The 18,234-nt window shown below is 35.7% G+C and overlaps 1 protein-coding gene across 2 annotated transcripts in view; it reads right to left on the reverse strand.

Moving 5' to 3' along the window:
• Positions 1–540: 540 nt before the first annotated feature.
• The window catches only part of PACSIN2 (protein kinase C and casein kinase substrate in neurons 2), a 60,079-nt gene continuing 42,385 nt past the window's right edge, over positions 541–18,234 (reverse strand). Inside the window, exons 3-11 of one of the 2 annotated variants that reach the window (XM_072875784.1) lie at positions 16,399–16,555; positions 15,409–15,644; positions 14,560–14,715; positions 13,280–13,455; positions 10,324–10,444; positions 8,039–8,163; positions 7,251–7,364; positions 6,084–6,280; positions 541–2,376 (exon numbers count right to left, since the gene is read on the reverse strand). In XM_072875784.1, coding sequence (XP_072731885.1) covers positions 2,264–2,376; positions 6,084–6,280; positions 7,251–7,364; positions 8,039–8,163; positions 10,324–10,444; positions 13,280–13,455; positions 14,560–14,715; positions 15,409–15,644; positions 16,399–16,555 — 1,395 coding nt within the window. In that variant the 3' untranslated portion in view covers positions 541–2,263. Of the gene's footprint in view, positions 2,377–6,083; positions 6,281–7,250; positions 7,368–8,038; positions 8,164–10,323; positions 10,445–13,279; positions 13,456–14,559; positions 14,716–15,408; positions 15,645–16,398; positions 16,556–18,234 lie in introns of both variants that reach the window. The other variant, XM_072875776.1, reaches the window with a different exon arrangement.

The following is an 18,234-nucleotide window of genomic DNA, read 5'->3' on the forward strand; positions in this document are numbered from 1 at the left end:
TTAAATAGGACACTGGATGAGAGACCTCCCTCGGTCCCTTCCACTTGGATTCTGTGGTGCCTTCACCAAATTGGACATCCAGCATAAAAAAATAGTACTTTATTTTGATTAAAAGATGCAGTGTTGGTGGGGGAGACAAGATAAAGCTTTCAGCTAGCCATCACAAACACTACTACATTAATTACTGCCAGTCAACAAGAAAACTCTCACAAAAGGCAGAAAAGATTCGATATTATAAAAAAAAGATCCAAGCTATATCAGACTTGACTATACCACAGAAAGCAGCATCACAGGAGATTTTGCATGCCCATAGAAGACATGGTTTCATCTTCTTCCATAAACATTTTGCTTGCCGAGAGCACCTGTGCACTGCACCTCCCCTTTTTTGTTAACAGCACAATGTCACTAATGTCGTACTCCTCTTTATGACTTTTAGACAATGCGGATTTTGTCACCTTGAATTGCAATGAAATGCACAGATTATTTGCTTCATAAGACTATTTTCACATACATTGAAATAGTAAGAGATGCATTCTGTGTATTTAAGAGATTAAGAGATTTTATTGTTTTCTAAAATATTTTACAATACAGAGACCCAAACCAGTAATTCCTGACAATTTTAGTAACCATCTTGTGGATGAACAATTATGCTGATAAGTTTTCCTTGACAGACACATACATACATCCACTTTCTAAGCTTGCACATTTTGATTCATTGAAAATGATGACTAAATATATCTATAAGCTCAAAAAGCAAACGATAAAGTCCAAGGCTACCAACAGTGTTTTAGTTACCTCAAAATAGATTTGTTAGCTTCATTACAGTATAGCTTCCTAACATAGCATATCTACTTACCTGATACTTAGGGGGGTTTTTTTAAAACACAAATCTGCTGTAATTTTACAACCCAGTTTTAAATGTCACAAATGCATATTATTTGACATGATTACAGATGACTGAGTTGTAACTGCAAACAAATGTAGATTTTACAGTGTTCTGCTACAATAATTCATGTAAGGACTAAAGCTAGTTTATATTTTGACCCACAAATTTATCCACAAATACTGATTTTGAGTATGTTAATGTATTTACTGTACTTCTGAAAAATCTAATCACAGAAAGCTTTGTCTATGGTACAGTAATGAATATGGGAGGAAAGCAGATTTAAATATACCTATAATTTAAACTCTTGAAACAGTCTAAATCTTATTGACATCAAAAGGCTTGATAACTATTAGCCATGCTCTTTATATTTTGGAATATCAAATTATATGTACATATACACAACATAGATAGGTTCTTAATAAAAAGCATTTAGTCTATTTTACAGTCTTCTCTGTTCAAAAAATTAGTCTTCACAGATTTAACATTTCAAATAACCCAAAAATCATTAGCAGTTTAAGAGAGATTTTTTTTTTCCCCTGCAAACATGTGCTGGAAATAGCTACTATTCTGGGGTTTATGCATAATTTATCTTTCTTTTGAGTGCCATTTAAGATCTAGATGGAAAACTCTTAGTTTAAGTGTCAAACCACGTAAACAACATTCATAATAGAATCCCAACCCATGACACCTGCAGATATCTCTGCTACAAATAACCTTCTGTAACAGATATTTATTAAATACAGTATTTGTTTTACAACTTCAAGCCATGCTGACAATATAGAAAGATTACAACATGGAAAGAGTTTTCATTCAGTCAACTGGTGACTAAATCTATGTCATAATTTAAGTATTAATTGATGAATCCAAGCATACAAAAAGGTGCTTAACTACATAGCATTTAAATAAAAAAATACTGCATCTTTCAGACATCGCTAAGAACAAATAGAAAATTAACTATAATAATCTTTAAAATTCAAGTTGCAAGTTACTGAAGGTCACTTAAAATAACTGATTAAACAAAAGTGAGCATAAGCCACATACCTAGGGTAGGATGAGGCACAAGCATAGAAAATGCAAAAATGTTTAGGAGTCACAACAACAGACCATGTGGGAAGAAAAAGCTTAACAAGTATTTTTCCTATCATACTATTTTTTTCAACCTAACCCCTTTCCTTCGCATTGTGCACAAGTTGTGAAAACAATGTCAAATTATTAGTTCAGACTTTTGTCTTTAAATCACCATGATTTCAGTTTCAAGCTCTTGCCTTTTCATTAAAATATATACACTCTATACATCATTCAGCTTCCTCTCGCTTTAAATATACTGTACAGGCCTACAGAGCTTTTGTAACACTTCTGTATTAACTTTGTCCTTTGTCACTGGATTGGTTCTACATAGTTTGCTGGGTATAAACCAACTTGTCCATTGTCCAGACGTCCTTTGCACCAACCCTGCTCATCTTCATTCTCCATTTTAGTTAACTCATCCCCTACAAAAAGAAGGAACATTGTTAACAAGCTGTAACCTTTTAAGTAACAACAGGAAGATAATATGACAGTTATCCACATGTCTGCTTTTCTTCCCCTGCCTACCCCAGGCCCCAGTAGAAAGCTTCCCTTTGCTCTTCATGCTTTTGATACCAAGAATACCACTTAGAGATTTACATATGGGATGAAAGGCCCCCAGTTTCAAGAAAATAGGAAGAAGCAAGCCACTCAAATGAAAACATTACATTGATGGCATTTCAGAAAGGTCATAGCATTTTTTAAAATACACAAAACAGAATGCAAACTTTTGAAGTTATATACAGCGTTATTTCACTATAAGATCAAAGACTCCCTTAGATCTAAAGGTTGTGCTTCATCTTAGTTAGCAATAGGAAATACATGCTGAAGATATTAACTACTTAATACAGTCCCAAATGGCTATAAGTATACCTGGTATCATTTAGGAGAAAAAAAATTAGTGTAGGGACTATCAATTCTTTGGTAGAAATGGACAAGCTTCATATTAAATCTTCTCAGATATATATCTTCTATAGCTCCTCTGTTAGTTAAAAAAGGTTAAAGCCTCATCTCCTCTAGTTTGTAAGTTTACCAGATAACTAATAAAAGAATGTTATGAACAAATGTTTGGCACTATGGACTGTACTTGGCTTAGAGATATTTTACAATTTTTTCCACCATTTCTAGTGCTGCAGAATGAGAGTGTATAATTTCAAGCTTTTCTCCCACTTCTATGAAGTGTATTTTAATAAAGAGTGAAAACAATGACTACCAAAGCCACACTGCATTAACAGTAAGCCCCAATGCAGTTGCACTTGTATTAACAGCTAGGACTTGGAAACTCAGTGATCTTGGAGGTCTATGAAAATATTACCACTTTTAAGTGTCATCTGCACAACAGTTACAACGAAATCAGTCGTTAACAACTGCGATAAAGATAGCATATACAATAACACATTTTGACAACATTGCATGGTCTACATTTACTGTAGATATTTATTCTCAGCCATGGCAGAGAGAGTCGGGTGAGCTAGACATATGGTAGATGGTTGTGTCCCTTCTTGTTACACAATTATAAAACCTCTCACAAGATATGAATAAACAAAGTTATTCTTCCTCTTTGGCAGCCTCCCACAGTTTGCCAAGAAAAAAAACCCACAGATGTATAAAGTATTCCGCTAATAAAAAGGAGTGTCATGTATTAAAATAAATTTAATGGACCCTATGCAGAGCATATATACTACAGCATGTGCCTAGAAGTAATCACAAAAGCTTTGTAGGCAAATTCTTTGAATATCCAAGGAAATCCCATCTGAGAATATCTGCATACATTTAAACAGATCCCTGAAATGCATTAATCCTCTGCTGACAGCTGCTTAGGACTCTAGGCATAGTCTACATAGGAGCACAGGAATGAGTACATTTTAAATTGGCTCCTGCATGACCTGGGGCATTTTTTTCCTTAGTCTTTTGTATGTTCAGTGTAAACCTAGTCACACCAATAGTTCTGCCTAAAACCTAAATAAGTTTGACCATAGCCATTCTATAATTGAGCTTCTGTAAGGGGATTCATAGTCTAACATGCAATGCCTTTCCTACAATTGATACAATCATATAACTTGGTGTTAAAATGTACTTTAATGCTCTTCCTTCAAAGATATTAAGCTATTTTTAAGTTAAGCCTACATACATCTCTTACAGTTCATATTTCCTGTGCTTTGTTTTGACCGACCTCACACTGAGAACCACTTGGTTCAAATAGTTTAATGCAAGTCACACAGCTGGTACTAAAGCACAGAACTCCTAACTTTGTATTTAACCATTACATCTCTGTGTATAAGCATTGCATAGTTTTGCCACTGAAAGGCTTGTTACTGTAAATCCTTGGAATGCCATCCTGTTGCTTGACAGGCACAATACATATACTTCAAGAGGATTAGCACACTTCCATCCCCTGCTGAGAAAAAAGGAGCAGTTAAAGTCTACAGAATGAAGAATAATTTTAGCTGCTGTGCATTCCAGAGAAAGCTCCAGATGTTTTGTTACTACTGTGCTTCTGTCAGAGCACAATTCAGCAAAGTTAATGGACAAACCAACCCATTCCTCCTCTCTGGAAGCCTACAATACTTGTCTACAAAGAAGAAGAGTCAGATGTGTAGAGTTTCACTACTAAAAAAGGAGGGAAGCGACTGAAAGGTGGGAGCACCACCACCTGAGTTGCGGGACTTTTTGGTTTAGAAAACACAAACTGCATTTAGAATATGACCTGGCAATACACTGTTCTGAGCACCATAAGCACTGTTCTTTCTCCATAAGCACAACAGAAGTCTAGCAGTTCACTGATTAGCTACATCATTGACTTGGTTCCTATATTAACTTTAAGCCGTAACATCCATCTAAGACCCACTGTAGATGGTGTAGAAGTAGCATACTTCTTATGAATCCCAGCTGAAAGGGAAGTAGAACCAAAAGTTCTCAAACTTTCTTTCAACACTGGAATCCTGTTTTTCCTCTACAACTAAGTTGTTACAGGAGAAGGCAGTAAATGACAAGCAAACAGGAAAAGAGACAAGATCAATGAGATCGCCTGTCTCATTTTCACCAACTGAAGTTCTGTTTGCTTTTGCTAAACTACTCATACAATCTTGTTCTGGAATTCCTGGTTGGTAAGCTTTCCATGTGCAATTCTGGGCAAGACAGTAGTAGAGCTCGAAAGGCATGGACAGGGTGTAGATTTCATCTTGATCACTAGAGGGTGCTGCCTCCGGGCTGGCCAGGTTACGAAAAACCTGAAGTCCCCTACTTCGGGGGCTGAGTAAGCTGCCCAGGCACTCGCTCAGCTCACAACGGCTGGTAGAACTAGCCCAGACAAACTAGAGGCAGCAGCAGCATCCATAGCATGCAGCCATCATACCCTTGTGCCAGCTTCGTATGTGTGGAAACACACTGTGGCATGGGTCTCTCCTGTCAGGTGCCTCTATTCTGTTCTCTCAACTCCTACAGCAGTGAGGTAAAAAAGGAACAGGGTTTGAGGGAAAGACAACATCCTAAGAAGGGAGATGCACAGTAAATGTACCCTAATATAATGCAAGCCAAAATAAACAGGTAAAGACAGTTATTGTGCTTAACATACACTGAAGGGGGATGGAAAGAGAGGAAAAAAAGAATTCTTCTGTCCATGGCTAAGTTTTCAACCTTAAAAAGTTAGTTAGCACTGTAGGAAGTTAGAGGCCAAAAAAGGGATGCTTCCAGTTTAAACAGAAAAAATATCAGTTGATTAGATATTGTTTTAAGATTAGCTGCTATAGTCTTTTCCTTTAAAAAAAACCAACTTTGTAGGGTTGGCATTTCTAGACAGCTAAAAGCAGCAGCTGTTACTGTCGCCAACTAAGAAAAGGAGGGGATAGGATTATCAGTTCTGCAGCTCATTTTGTTTAACAAAAGACGGTAAGAAAGGAATATCCCAAACAGATGCATCCTAACACATTCCAAATAGATTAGAAGTCAGTGCTTCCAAACAGGGGATACTTAGAAGCCTATTAGGAGGGGTAAGGGTTAGATACAATCCTGTAAGTGGAGTTGTACATTCTGAGAAACAGATTACTTCAGAAAATAAAAGCTGAAGAGAAAAACACCTCCCCCTCCCCTTTTTCCTTTTGATAAATATTTTAAGTGAATGCTGTAAACTTACCAGCTTTAAAGCTGAGTTCATCTTGCTCTTGGCCCTCATAGTCATAGAGTGCACGTACTCTGACCTCCATTGCAGGAGAGTTATCTTCATCAAATGGATTGGTGTCTCCATTTGCATCAGTGGAAGAGAAGGGATTGTTGGACTCTTCATCAGACCAATCCGTAGGGTAACTTTGGTTTTTTTCATAGCTGCTAACACTGAAAACAATTTTGAAATTATTATTTTCTGCTCTTAAAATAGGAGACTAGAAATACCACTAAGATATCAGTTCCCCTAATTAAGCTTAAACTCTACTCTAAGGTCCAGTTTTGAAACTTTGTTTCTGGTATCTTCTCACCTATCTTTAGCTGACAATGCCCCATTCAAAAAAAAAAGCATTCTTGCGATACATTTACAAAATTAGAAAAAGGCAAAAAGGCAAAAGAAAAAAGATAGAGACAACCTCCCCACAAACTCCAAAACCTTCTCTATCAAGAAATCTCTATAATCCATGGGATTATTTACTCTAGAAAGGTAAAAGGTATGCAGGTAGTAGATGATAGGAATTATCTGGTTTAGGATAAGACATTTAAATTGCTTTGCAGAACCTTCCTCCCAAATCTCTATGCACCTCTATAATAGTAGAGTTTCAACACTTTTTGTATGTTGCAATCCACCAATAAAGAAACTTCATTATACTGCAACAACTTGATCATTTAAAGAAAAGTTCACTGTTGAGCATGCACATGCCATTTAAGAGAGCGGTATAACATCCCTAGTGTGTATACTGAAGTAACAGGCAGCTGTTTGAGAAGGTCCTAAATAAAAAGAAAGCAATCATAAAAGCAGATTTATTCAGCAAGAACACACAGAGCAGTAAAGCTCCAGAAGCAGTTTCACTAGAAAAACCCGTCAGTTTTAACATTTTATAGGACTGTTAAAGGAAGGAAAAAAGCAACAGCAGTTCCATTAGCAACTGCCAATAACCCCAGTAGTTTCAAACCAAAGATCAAGGCAACAGATATGGCATCTGTTAGGAAAGACAAGTTAGGTTACAGTGTTGCTTACATAACTGCTTAAAAGGACTTCATGCACTGACCGGCATAGTGTTACAGAAACCAAAAATAGAAAACCCTGGATAGAGAAAGTACAAGTGTGAAAACAATTAAAAAACAACATTTCACCAACTTTTTGATCTTATTGTCCTCCTTTTCACTGACAGTACTCCCAGTATCTTCTTCATCTTCAAAGGGATTGTAACTTGATTGTACTGACTGCACTGTGTTACTCTGGACACTAAGACTGCTAATTTGGAAAAGAAAGAGCATTATGGCGACCCTACCTGTTTAAGAGTAGAACACTGTCATTGGTGTCCCACTAAGCAGTTTATTAGCAGACCCCTTCTCCAGCCAAAAAAAACCCAAACAAACAAAAACCCAAACATCTATCAAGTGTAGCATAAGACCAAAAAAGTTTGGAAAGTCTCACATACGATACATTCCTCCAGAATTAGAGTATCGTTCGTGGACCATAATTTCTTTTTCTTACTGCCTGCAATAAAAGGCAGTACGATTTTTCTAGCCAGTTTAATTCCTTTCTAAAGCAGCTGATGTTAACAGCTTTGTATTAATCAAATCCAGAATTCTGAAGTGACCAAACATTTTGCAAGCTAAGATTTCAAGGTATAATTGTCATTTCTAGAGATGGGAAGATAGCAACAGAAAAACTACCAGATTAGCTACAGAAAGTTCAGTTTCTCATGAGGTTTGGTTTCTTTTAATTCCCAATGGAAAGAGAACTGTAAAATGGAAAATAATTCCCAAAATATTTAGTGAGCTGCAGAAACACATCACTAAAAATGCTCACAGACAATTAACATTTGGTTGGACAGCGACTTTTTGATCCTGTAGAGCTTAAGTGTACTTGAAGATAACAATCCTTTCCAATTAGTCTTTTTAGGCAGGAAAAAAAAATACCTGCTATGTTTGTTAGGCTGTGAAACTTGATCTCCTGTCTGATTAATGCCAGTCAGAGTCACTCCATCAGAAGCCTTCTTCTTTTCTCTTCTACTGAGAGTGCGATTCAGATCTGCAGACCACTCCTATTAAAGAATGCAAAACGTGATTGAGAAATTTAATTGAACAAGTAATTATCACATTTAATTTTCAGACTGAGTTATGGAACATACATCTATACATACAACAGTACAAATAATTATTAAAAAGTTATGTTAGATGTTTCCGTTATAGTTCTCATCTAGCTCCTACTCTAGCAATGCAAACAGATATTTGTGCTACTCGCAAATTCCCAGGGTTACCTGTACTTCCCTGCTTACTATTCTGAACACCTTGGAAAGACTTAAAATACCAGACATCTGGCAGACAACTGGAGAAATCAAAGGAGTTGGCCAGTGCAGCTCTTTAAAAGTTGTACTGAGAGGGCTCACTGTTTCAAATAATGCCAAGACATCTGGCTTTAAAAGGTAAACCTTACATTTAATTTTAAAAGGTGTTATAATCTCAAGACAGGGCTGGCTTCTCAATAAGTGCTCCAAGAACGACCTATGAAGAAACTCATTTTTAAACTCATTGTATATCACTTCCTGTCTCCCTAAGATTTGAGCCCTTAAGGTACGTCACTCCAGATTTAGTGAAATTTATTGTCCTGAAAAGCCATCCATAAGAGTCAAGGCTCTACTCAACACAACTGTTGACAAGACTCATGATGCCATTTGTAAAGTATCCCCTCTTTGATGTTTTGAACCATTCAGATGTTTCAGAAGGCAGACAGACAGGCATGAGGAGAGCTAAACACAACTCTACCTGTCAAGCTGCACACCGATATAAAGCAGGAACCAACAGAGAATAAACTGGATGCAAGCAAATATCCTATGCTAAGACATGTTTCATCTCAGAAGCCGTAAAGGTAAAAAAGTCGGGAGATAAATGCTATCTTTTGTATTGCAAACTGAGATAAGTATTTTTAACAGGAAACAAAGATTTTGCGAGTTGATATTACATTTTACATGTAATTGGTTTATACACGTAGCACAGTCAGTCTTAAGTGATTTCTGGCCAACTTTTCAGAGATACCTCATTATTTGAACTTTGTGAAAGTACATATTTGATTTCTGAGTTACCATAGTTCAAAGACCACTGACCTAAGCATATCTGCAGTTTATAATGCAATTTCATATTCATTTGATCATGACTTTTTTTTACTTACATCATCCTTGTAGCATGTAAATGAGAAAAAAATTGATTAGAAAAATAGTAACAACAGTATTTAATCTGTTAATTATAATGCTTATGAAAAAGGATGGTAATTCCACCCCCCCCCCCCGCAGAAGTAACTGTAGTTCAGCATTTCAGGCAAAGAAATTCTGCAGTACTATTACAAGTTTTCTTCCTCAAACCTTCTAATCTGAAGTTATTCATTATTTTAAAGACAAGTGATATTTTCCATTATGGTTAATAAGAGAATAGTGAACACTCCAGAGCTGATGCTTCCACTCCATTAATTTAATGCCTAGAAATTATTTCAACTAAACCCATGATTCCAGTCAAACTCATCCCAGTTCCAGCTATTTGATACTCTGGTAGTATGGTCTGCACTGATAAATTTTGGTACTTGTTTCTTGTAGGCTATGTTAGCAGAACACTACTTAAAAAACTCCTTTCCTTTGAAGATGGCATTCAGCAATAAAATTACCAACTGGTTAAAGGTGGAACTCTTTAATATAACAGTATAGAAAAAACTAGTTAAGACTTACAAATAACAATTTTCAGGACTGATTGAAGTATTTAGTTCAAACTTTTTCAAAGTCTTTGCTGCCTACACTATAATTACCTGCTAACAGCAAGGAGATTCAAATTGAAGTCTGACACCAAAGGGGAGATGTAAAACATATAGGATAACATATACAGGTGTCAGAGGTGTATCAACTAAACCATGGCTTACTAATGACTTCAGTAATGACTTTAGCTTAAAAAAAAAAGTCACTATAGAGTTTTCTGTTTCACCCCTTTTCTCTCTAAATAGGTGCCCGATATAATCACTTCCAAAAGTTAGGGGATGAGGAGACCCCAATGGAAATCAAGAAAAAAAACCAACCTACTATGACTTGTAAAAACAAACAAACAAAAAAAATCAATGCTGGAAGCCTGAATTTAAGAGTTACACTATAAGAAAGGAATATGACAAAAAGCAAAGAGAAAAAAATAAACAAAACAAGTCTGGGTTTTAAGTACTCTGACCTTACCTCAAACTGAGGCCAGTTCATCGACATCCCTGGACCTTGATTAGCTCTAAACCACCGCAAGTCTTCAACAGCATCTGCTGTTTTGATATTCTGTTCCAGTTCACGGTAGATATTTTTGTAACTGCAAAACAGATTTGTCTTCAAATTTAGCATAAAATTTAGAAACATGGCAAATCCCCTAGTCAGATTTTTAAAAAAAAAAATTTTTTTCAAAGTTCACAATAGTATTGAAAAAACTTACAGCAAGACAGACTTTTTAAAACTCTATGACAGACCTGTTAACTGCCTGTAAAAAAAGGAAGAGTAGTCCAGCAAGTAAGCTTGCTGAAAGTTCACAAAAAAAATAAAATCCTTATTTGACAGATTTTAGAATTACGACTCTTGTGTAAAGTAACTTAATTGGCTGTCATTACATGTAGGATTTACATAGGAATGTATTTAAATTACTGAATGCCAATTCTTGAAGTTTCTTGAATTTAAAAGCTTGGCTACAAGACAGTAGAAACTGTTTTTGTGATAAGTCCATAGCATTCTGTGAAAGCTCCTGTCTTAATCCAATGAGAATTAAGTCATTATAAAAATAAAAATCTCAAACCTGAAGCAGAGTTAAATGGGTTAAACATTTTCCTGTGCAGGTATAATATCTGCTAAGTGCTTTTATTGTTTTAGGTACTCTCTGATTTTACTAACTGTACTATTTATACAAAATATCAAATACTGTAAAAAGAACCTTACAACTTTTACTTATCTCTTAGTCTAATTGTTTTTTGTTAAAGTTGGGTTCTCATAAGTATAAAGTATTTTACAGAATAGAAGTCATGTTGCAGATACAACTTTGATCCCCTGATCCTAGACCATACACATGATGTATTTGCTCTATAGACTGTGACTACAAATAAAATTGTTTTATACCAAAAAAACCAATATGGTACAATATGGAACTCAGAGTATAAAGAGGTCTTAACACAACAGCCACAAGGCTTAAGGAGACACAGAACTGCTAGCCTGTATTCAAGCTAGAGAGAATTGGGGAAAATCATTCCAGACCAAGTCACACAAAATTTAGAATTAGAATTTGTTAGTACTACATTGTCAAGGAGTCAAACTTTTTCAAAATATACTTCCAAATGTCTCAATTTCTATATATTACTTGATTGCTTTAACATGTATGCAGTATGGTTTTTTTCTACATAATTTTTCTACATCTCTGTATGTATTTAAGCAATAGAAAGGCATGTATTTTGAGAAAGGGAAGAAATTATTTTGAATGACTCACTAGCCATCAGTTAAATCAACAATAACCTGGAGGTCTACATTTGTCGAAAACAGGGCAAGGCTATTTTCTGGACTGTGCTCTTCAGCATTATTAGTCTTAAAAAAGTTAAAAATCAGACTTCCTTTTGGGAGTTTATTCTACACTTTTTATCTCTGTGTATTCAAAGAGGCAGAGATAAGGAAATAGATAAACTGTTACAGTTGCTTTATCCCTAGTTTTATCCTAATAGTTCTTTTCTTTGTTTGCACCTTATTAACATACCAAAAGACACCACTCCTGAACCTAAGTATCTTAAAAGGAAATAATTGCCTCTCCACTTGGTCATTTTCTGTAGTCTTCCTTCAACCTTGCCCTTTAAGTCAACTATTTCTCATTTATTTCTGTTTTGTAGTTTCTTTCAACCTGATTAAACTGAATTCAAATGGCCAGCAATCCTAACTATTTATCTACTTTGAGAGTAAGAAGAACCTGTCTTCCACAAGAGTTCCATAAGAACTTTGAAGCAACCCAAAATGATAATGATGCTAAAATAAGTTATCTTGCCCTTACCTATTGCTTGTTCTGTATTTGTTCTTGCCCCCATGTCACCCCCTTCGCTTATGCCAGCACTAATATTCGTGTGACTGTATAGCAAGCCAATTTGGAACACTGCTCAGGGTTAAAATCAAACTAGATTCTTCCTGCCCTAGGTTACCTTGATCAGCTCCTTAATTCCACTGGTTGGACTACTGTAAGAGTTAGTTTTGTCACTAGCAGAAGAGGGAACATAAACAAGCAGCCAGCCAGGAGCACACTTTTCTCCTTTTAATGAGTGCCAACCAGAGCGCACATGAAAGTCTGCTGTTACCAGTGGGATGTAAAATTCCACTAGTGTCACAGCATGTGCTGCAAGCATTCCAGTGTCTGTCTTCTCAAATGCAAGAGAAAACAAAAACATTATAACCACTGTCTTGCTGACATACCGAAGTATCTTTGTATCAAAGTGGCCTGTAGTAGTCAATGACATGCCACACGGTCTGACAAAATAAGCTGCATGAGCTCTGGTTTGACTTCCCTAGCAGAAGTTTACATTTCTTGGAAAGTAGTGAGGAGGGTCCAGACAGAAAAAGTACAACACATGCTTTATACATACTACAGTATAAAGAGCAGACTTTGAAATTAAGATGGACAAGAGTTCAGCAACGGTCAACCAATGGATCTTTAACATTTATCCCCTAGTTAAGGGAATTCCTTTAAACTGAGCTCTAACATTTTAACAATAAACGTGTTTACGTTACAAAGTTCATGCTCTTACACTAATAAATTCTAGCTTATTCTCCAACAAACATGCAAGACACATAATACACCAAAGCCCTCCTTTCCCAATCTTTGATCCAGCATTTTTTGATTCTAAGCTCTGAATCCTTTCTAATTGGCACACATTTGATTATAAAAATACAACAAGAATGAGGGTTTCTTGGTTCATTTAACACTGTGTTAAATAAAGCTAGCAAATGTTAGGGATAGACACTAATCTGATCTTAGACAAAACAAAGAATTAAGCTCTTTCACTTACACTTTAAACAAATTGAAGCAACACATTAGAAACAAATCAGATTCCAAACTCTGATCTACTTGAAGTATGGTTTACTTTTCACTGAAAAGTATAAAGCATTCATTTTGGACTCTTAACAGTTTTACCTTGCAACATTAGACAAGTCAAGGTGTTTTTGAACTTCCAGTAGCACTTCTCGAAAGAAACGTAAGCGTTTTTCCTCAAACTGCTGACACTGTTCAAATACTTGCTCCATGTTTTCCATATATTGAGGAGTTGCATTATCCAATTCTTTCAGTGATTTTTCATACTTTTCTTTTGTCTGGGGGTGGAAAAACAAACCGGTAGCAATATATTTTATTACTTCCCTACATAACTGACTTATCAATGTAGTAATGGCCAAGATTTAGACTAGAAGTTCCCAAACTGCATTCTCTTTTCATGACCACTGTACCTATGTTAGGTCACGATGAGTTATCTAACAAAACTTCAAAACAGTTACAATAAAGCTCTAAGCCTCTTCTCTGACTTTTTAACAAAAATCATGACAAATGTTAATGTAATACTAAAGATAAAAACCAAAGGAGCCACAGAGTAAATCAGAGCAGGCAGTCTTTCAAATTACAGGTCTCTTATTTAAAGATCTCCAAATAATTTCAGTGTTGTCTTTTCTCCTTCAGTAATTTATATAGTCCACTGTGAGTTATGATCAAAAAAACAAATATTGTATACACCCCTGTGAACATAAATTGCATACGCTGTGAGCTCAGTTAACAGATAGAACCTCAGACTCTACACTAATTTACAGAAGTAGTCCACAGACAGGAATTAAAAGATCCCACCCAACATAACATCAGCCTTCCAGATCATAGAACAGCATTCTCAAATGGAAAAGGTGTCTTTGAAGAAAGTCACACAAGAAAAGCCTCTCACTAGCAGCCTGCTAAAGAGATAAACCAAACTGGGCAATAGAATGGCATTTCCAAAAGTGTATTTACTTTCATTTAAATTGATTACATCAACTTACTTTCTTAAAAAATGCATTATGCGGTCAAGAATGACTACAAGTTTAGATGTCAGCAAGTTTTAAGTGCCTATCTCACAGCCTCTCAAGTGAAATAACTCAACCCTTACTACTAAATGAGTAGAACTCTGTCCTAGAAGTTCACTGTCTTATTCTGCTTCATTCCCTGCTGAAAGTACTTACATGAAATAGAGGCAATACATTATTCATTCTTCACAGAAGAACAACTTGGCAATAATATATGCTTTGCAGAAAACTCTAAATTTTGGTATAGGACCGTAACTGAAAGCGAGCTACACTGCAGTCCATGGCACATTCAGGAAGAAAAAAAAAAAGCTTACATATGCACACGCTATAGGTTAAAAATACTGCATACAAACAGTATGTTAGCATACAGTATACCTTTAGTACATCTTGTTTGCTTCTCTCCACTTTGTCTTGTAATTTCTTAAGTTGTTCAGGATTTAGTGCTGGATCAGCTTTGCTGTTTGTTTCTCTGGATATAGCCAGTTTCTCCTCTTTGCAGGCCGCATGGTATGCTTTCTTTGCAGCTTCCACCTACAAAGTAGATTTGAATATTTGCATTGGGGACAGTTTATACAACCACCATCAACTGAATTTTTTAGCCTTATAATGATGTTGCAATGAAGAAAGTGTCAGGTTTTGTTTCAGGATGTTCCTTATTTTTTTTTGAAATTTTTTTCATTTAGGCCAAGGAATGAACAAGACACAAGAATCAACATAAGGAAATTATTGTAGTACTTATGAATCAGCGTTCTCTCACCATACAAGAAATGTCACTCGTACAGCTTAGAGAAGTGTGGAACAGACTCAAGAAAAAGGTTTACAGAAAGTCCCCAATAGAACATTTTTTCCTCGTGCCCATGTTCTCCTGCTCCCCTTTTTCTACGAACCTGTTATTTAAGAATAATGTTACACGACAGGGAAAAAACCCACAAACACTTTTCCCCTGCTCATTTCTTTGAGCAATTCGTAACTTTCAAATGCATGAAATCAGATACTGTTAAAATGATAGCTTAAATTCCACTTTTTCCAGATTTTCACTGAAGTCACCAAGATTAGGAGAGACCAAGAGAAAAATACTTAATTTTCAGAAGAGGACAGAAAGCAAGAGATCTTTTTGAGAAAGGAGGGTCCAGCAGAGAGAATAGGGAGTTTACTCCCTTATAGAGATTTGAGACATTAATATATTGTAACACAGGATATCTAATACATAATCTACTGCTGTACCTCTTTCAGCTTTTTTGCCCAGGGTTTCTGAGCTTTCCTAAATCCATCTTCTGCTTCTTTGGTTTCCTTAAATCCTCCCATCATTTGCTTATGAAAGGCTTCCTTCTGCCAGTTCTTGATTTTTTCAAAGTCTTCATTCATCAGTGAACCTTTTACTTCTAGATGTAGTTCACTCACTTTTTCAGCTTCTGACATAAAAGCACACCAAGCCCTTTCTACTGTTCCATACTGTGGGCCTAAACACAACAGAAAGTGTCATTCTCAGTAACCATCACCCACGTGGAACTTATATTCCCAAGAAACTACCTGAAGCTATTGACTTATATTCACTTGTAAACAGCAATATTGATGCAAGCCTAGAAAAGGGAACAGTTTCTTTTCAGATAAATTTAGAATATTACAAATTTTTACACCAGAAGAAATAATACTCATTTAGTCTGGCCTCCTCTTCCCTGTACTATGATTCTCAGTATTCCACCTATTAGCTCCTCTTTGAACTGCCTTCAATTTTGTAACATACTTTTTGAAGCATAGAAAACCAGGAAAGGACAAACTATTTCACAATATACTAAAATGGTATCAGATTAGCCTTCCATTAGAGCAATGCCTAGCTCTTATTACTAGTCTTTCCCCCACAACCACTTCCCCCTTATTATTCAGATATACTTTTCAAACTGTGTTCTATACCACTAGTTACCTAGAAACAGCCAGTTCTCTAGAACTGAATCTATTTGGATACCTCAACACTGGAGGCAAGATTCATCTGCTTCAGTAAAAACCAAGCAAACTAGCAAAGGAGCAGGGCTTTGTTTGTTTGTTTTTAATCAAGAAAAGCTTGATCATTTGTTACATTACCGAGCCTTTTGCAAAGACTCCATTATAGGCTAAAAAGTACAAAATTTCTACTTTGTACTTACCAAAACAAAGATATACAGAAACATTTTTTTCCATTTGAGAAAGTTTTCAGAGTTCAAAATCAGAATATATTACCTTTTTCCACAAGCTGTTTCCACCTTTTTGCCCATTCCGTAAGCTGCTGAGCATAGACTTTCTCTATTCGTGCCCGTTCATGAATACAATTCATAAGATCATTGCAAAGTCTGTGACCATCATCAATTCGTTTTACTGTCCGCTTATAATTTCCAACCTATAAAGAGACAAATACTTAACAATTCCTGCTTGAAAGCTCTGAAAACAAGATAAATCTAATTAACACAAATACTGTTACCTAAGAGCAAGATAATCTACTACCAGGAATTAATCAATTATAGCATAATGTATTTTTCAATTAATCTTAAAACCTAACTGCAATACCACCACAAAGGCCACAAGTTCTCCTGTAAAAAAGTTATTAATTTTAAAAGTGAAAGCTTTATTATATTTTATTAGTCCTGCAATGTAATTATGGGCAGTCATCACAATTGTTCTGCATTATTATTGCTTGGTGATGTTTTAGATAATCAAGATATTTAACACAAATACAGTATTTCCCTCTTCCATTAGTATTATTAAGTACCCAATGCCTTAATTTTATGCTGTGTTTAATCTTTCAGGATTAATAAAACTGCAACGAGTATTGCAACATCTCTGTCAAGCATAATAATAGTGGTGGGTTTTTTTCTTTTTAAGAATGCAGTATGGGAAAAGCACAATCACTATATATACAGCAGAGACTGGATGTGCCATTTGTTACAGTTGTGCTGCACTGCTGACAAACTAGATAGCAAGAATTCTGAAAGTATACTATAGAATTTAATGTGGGAAGATACTGACAGCAATGCCATGGAGTTCCCACACCTAGAATTAACTTGTGAATTCTAAAGAAAAAAAAAAACCTAGTTGCTCAATGTACAAGCTACAAAAGGATAAGGATGTGGAGAAAAATGCACACTATATAATGAAAATCCATTATATAATTAACACCCCTCTTCCATTTTTGTGTACACACCAACATGGAATCACCAATCTAGATGACTGAAGGGGAAAAAAAAAAAGCCTGATACTGCTCCCAGAGTAATATTTCCACCGATTTCAAGGTCACTCAGGTTGGCTTTTATAAACATTAAACAAGACATAAGAACTCGGGTAACAGAATTTGCACAGCCTATTAAATATCACAGTCAGACTCTTATCTGCCCTAACCACCTGACTGAAAAATAAAGATTAGCAGTAAGGCACTAGATTAAACATTCAAATACTTAAAGCATGTTTGTAATTTTTACATTTGAATCATATCTGATTCACATGTTAAATACAGGAAACCATCCAACTTTTAGGTTCACATTTATTCAGAATTTTGTCAGCAGATGTACACGCAAGCCACCTGCTTGAGGACAAACACAAAGTACATAGAGAAATGCTCTTGAAAGGGGAAAAAACCTGTATTAAGTGCTGGAAAAATAAGTGACTATGTTGATAAATACAGACATATGTTAGGACTCCTCAGCAAAGCTGGGGGGAAAAAATTTGAAACCATCAATGACAGGACAAAAACAATTCCTTTAGACAGTGGCCTCAAAGCATTCATTTGGGCATGTTTTTGGTTTTGGACTAGATCCATTTCAACAGATCAAAGAAATGTAGGTAGCATCTAAGAAAAGCATTAGTTAGCAGTCACTGATTTGTCTAAATCATATAAAAAGTACACACACACCCTGCCTTTAAACATGAGTCACAATATAATTGAAGATAAGAAGCTACCAGCATCATGAAGAAGCTGACACCAAAATTCAAGACAGTCAATGCATCCATGTGAAAACAGATTTAATCTATTAACAAGAAAGTGTGAAAAATAACCTTTCATTTTCAGGAGAAATAGAAATTGAG

This window comes from Ciconia boyciana, chromosome 1 (assembly GCF_034638445.1).
Source record: "Ciconia boyciana chromosome 1, ASM3463844v1, whole genome shotgun sequence".
In the NCBI taxonomy this organism is placed as follows: Eukaryota; Metazoa; Chordata; class Aves; order Ciconiiformes; family Ciconiidae; genus Ciconia; species Ciconia boyciana.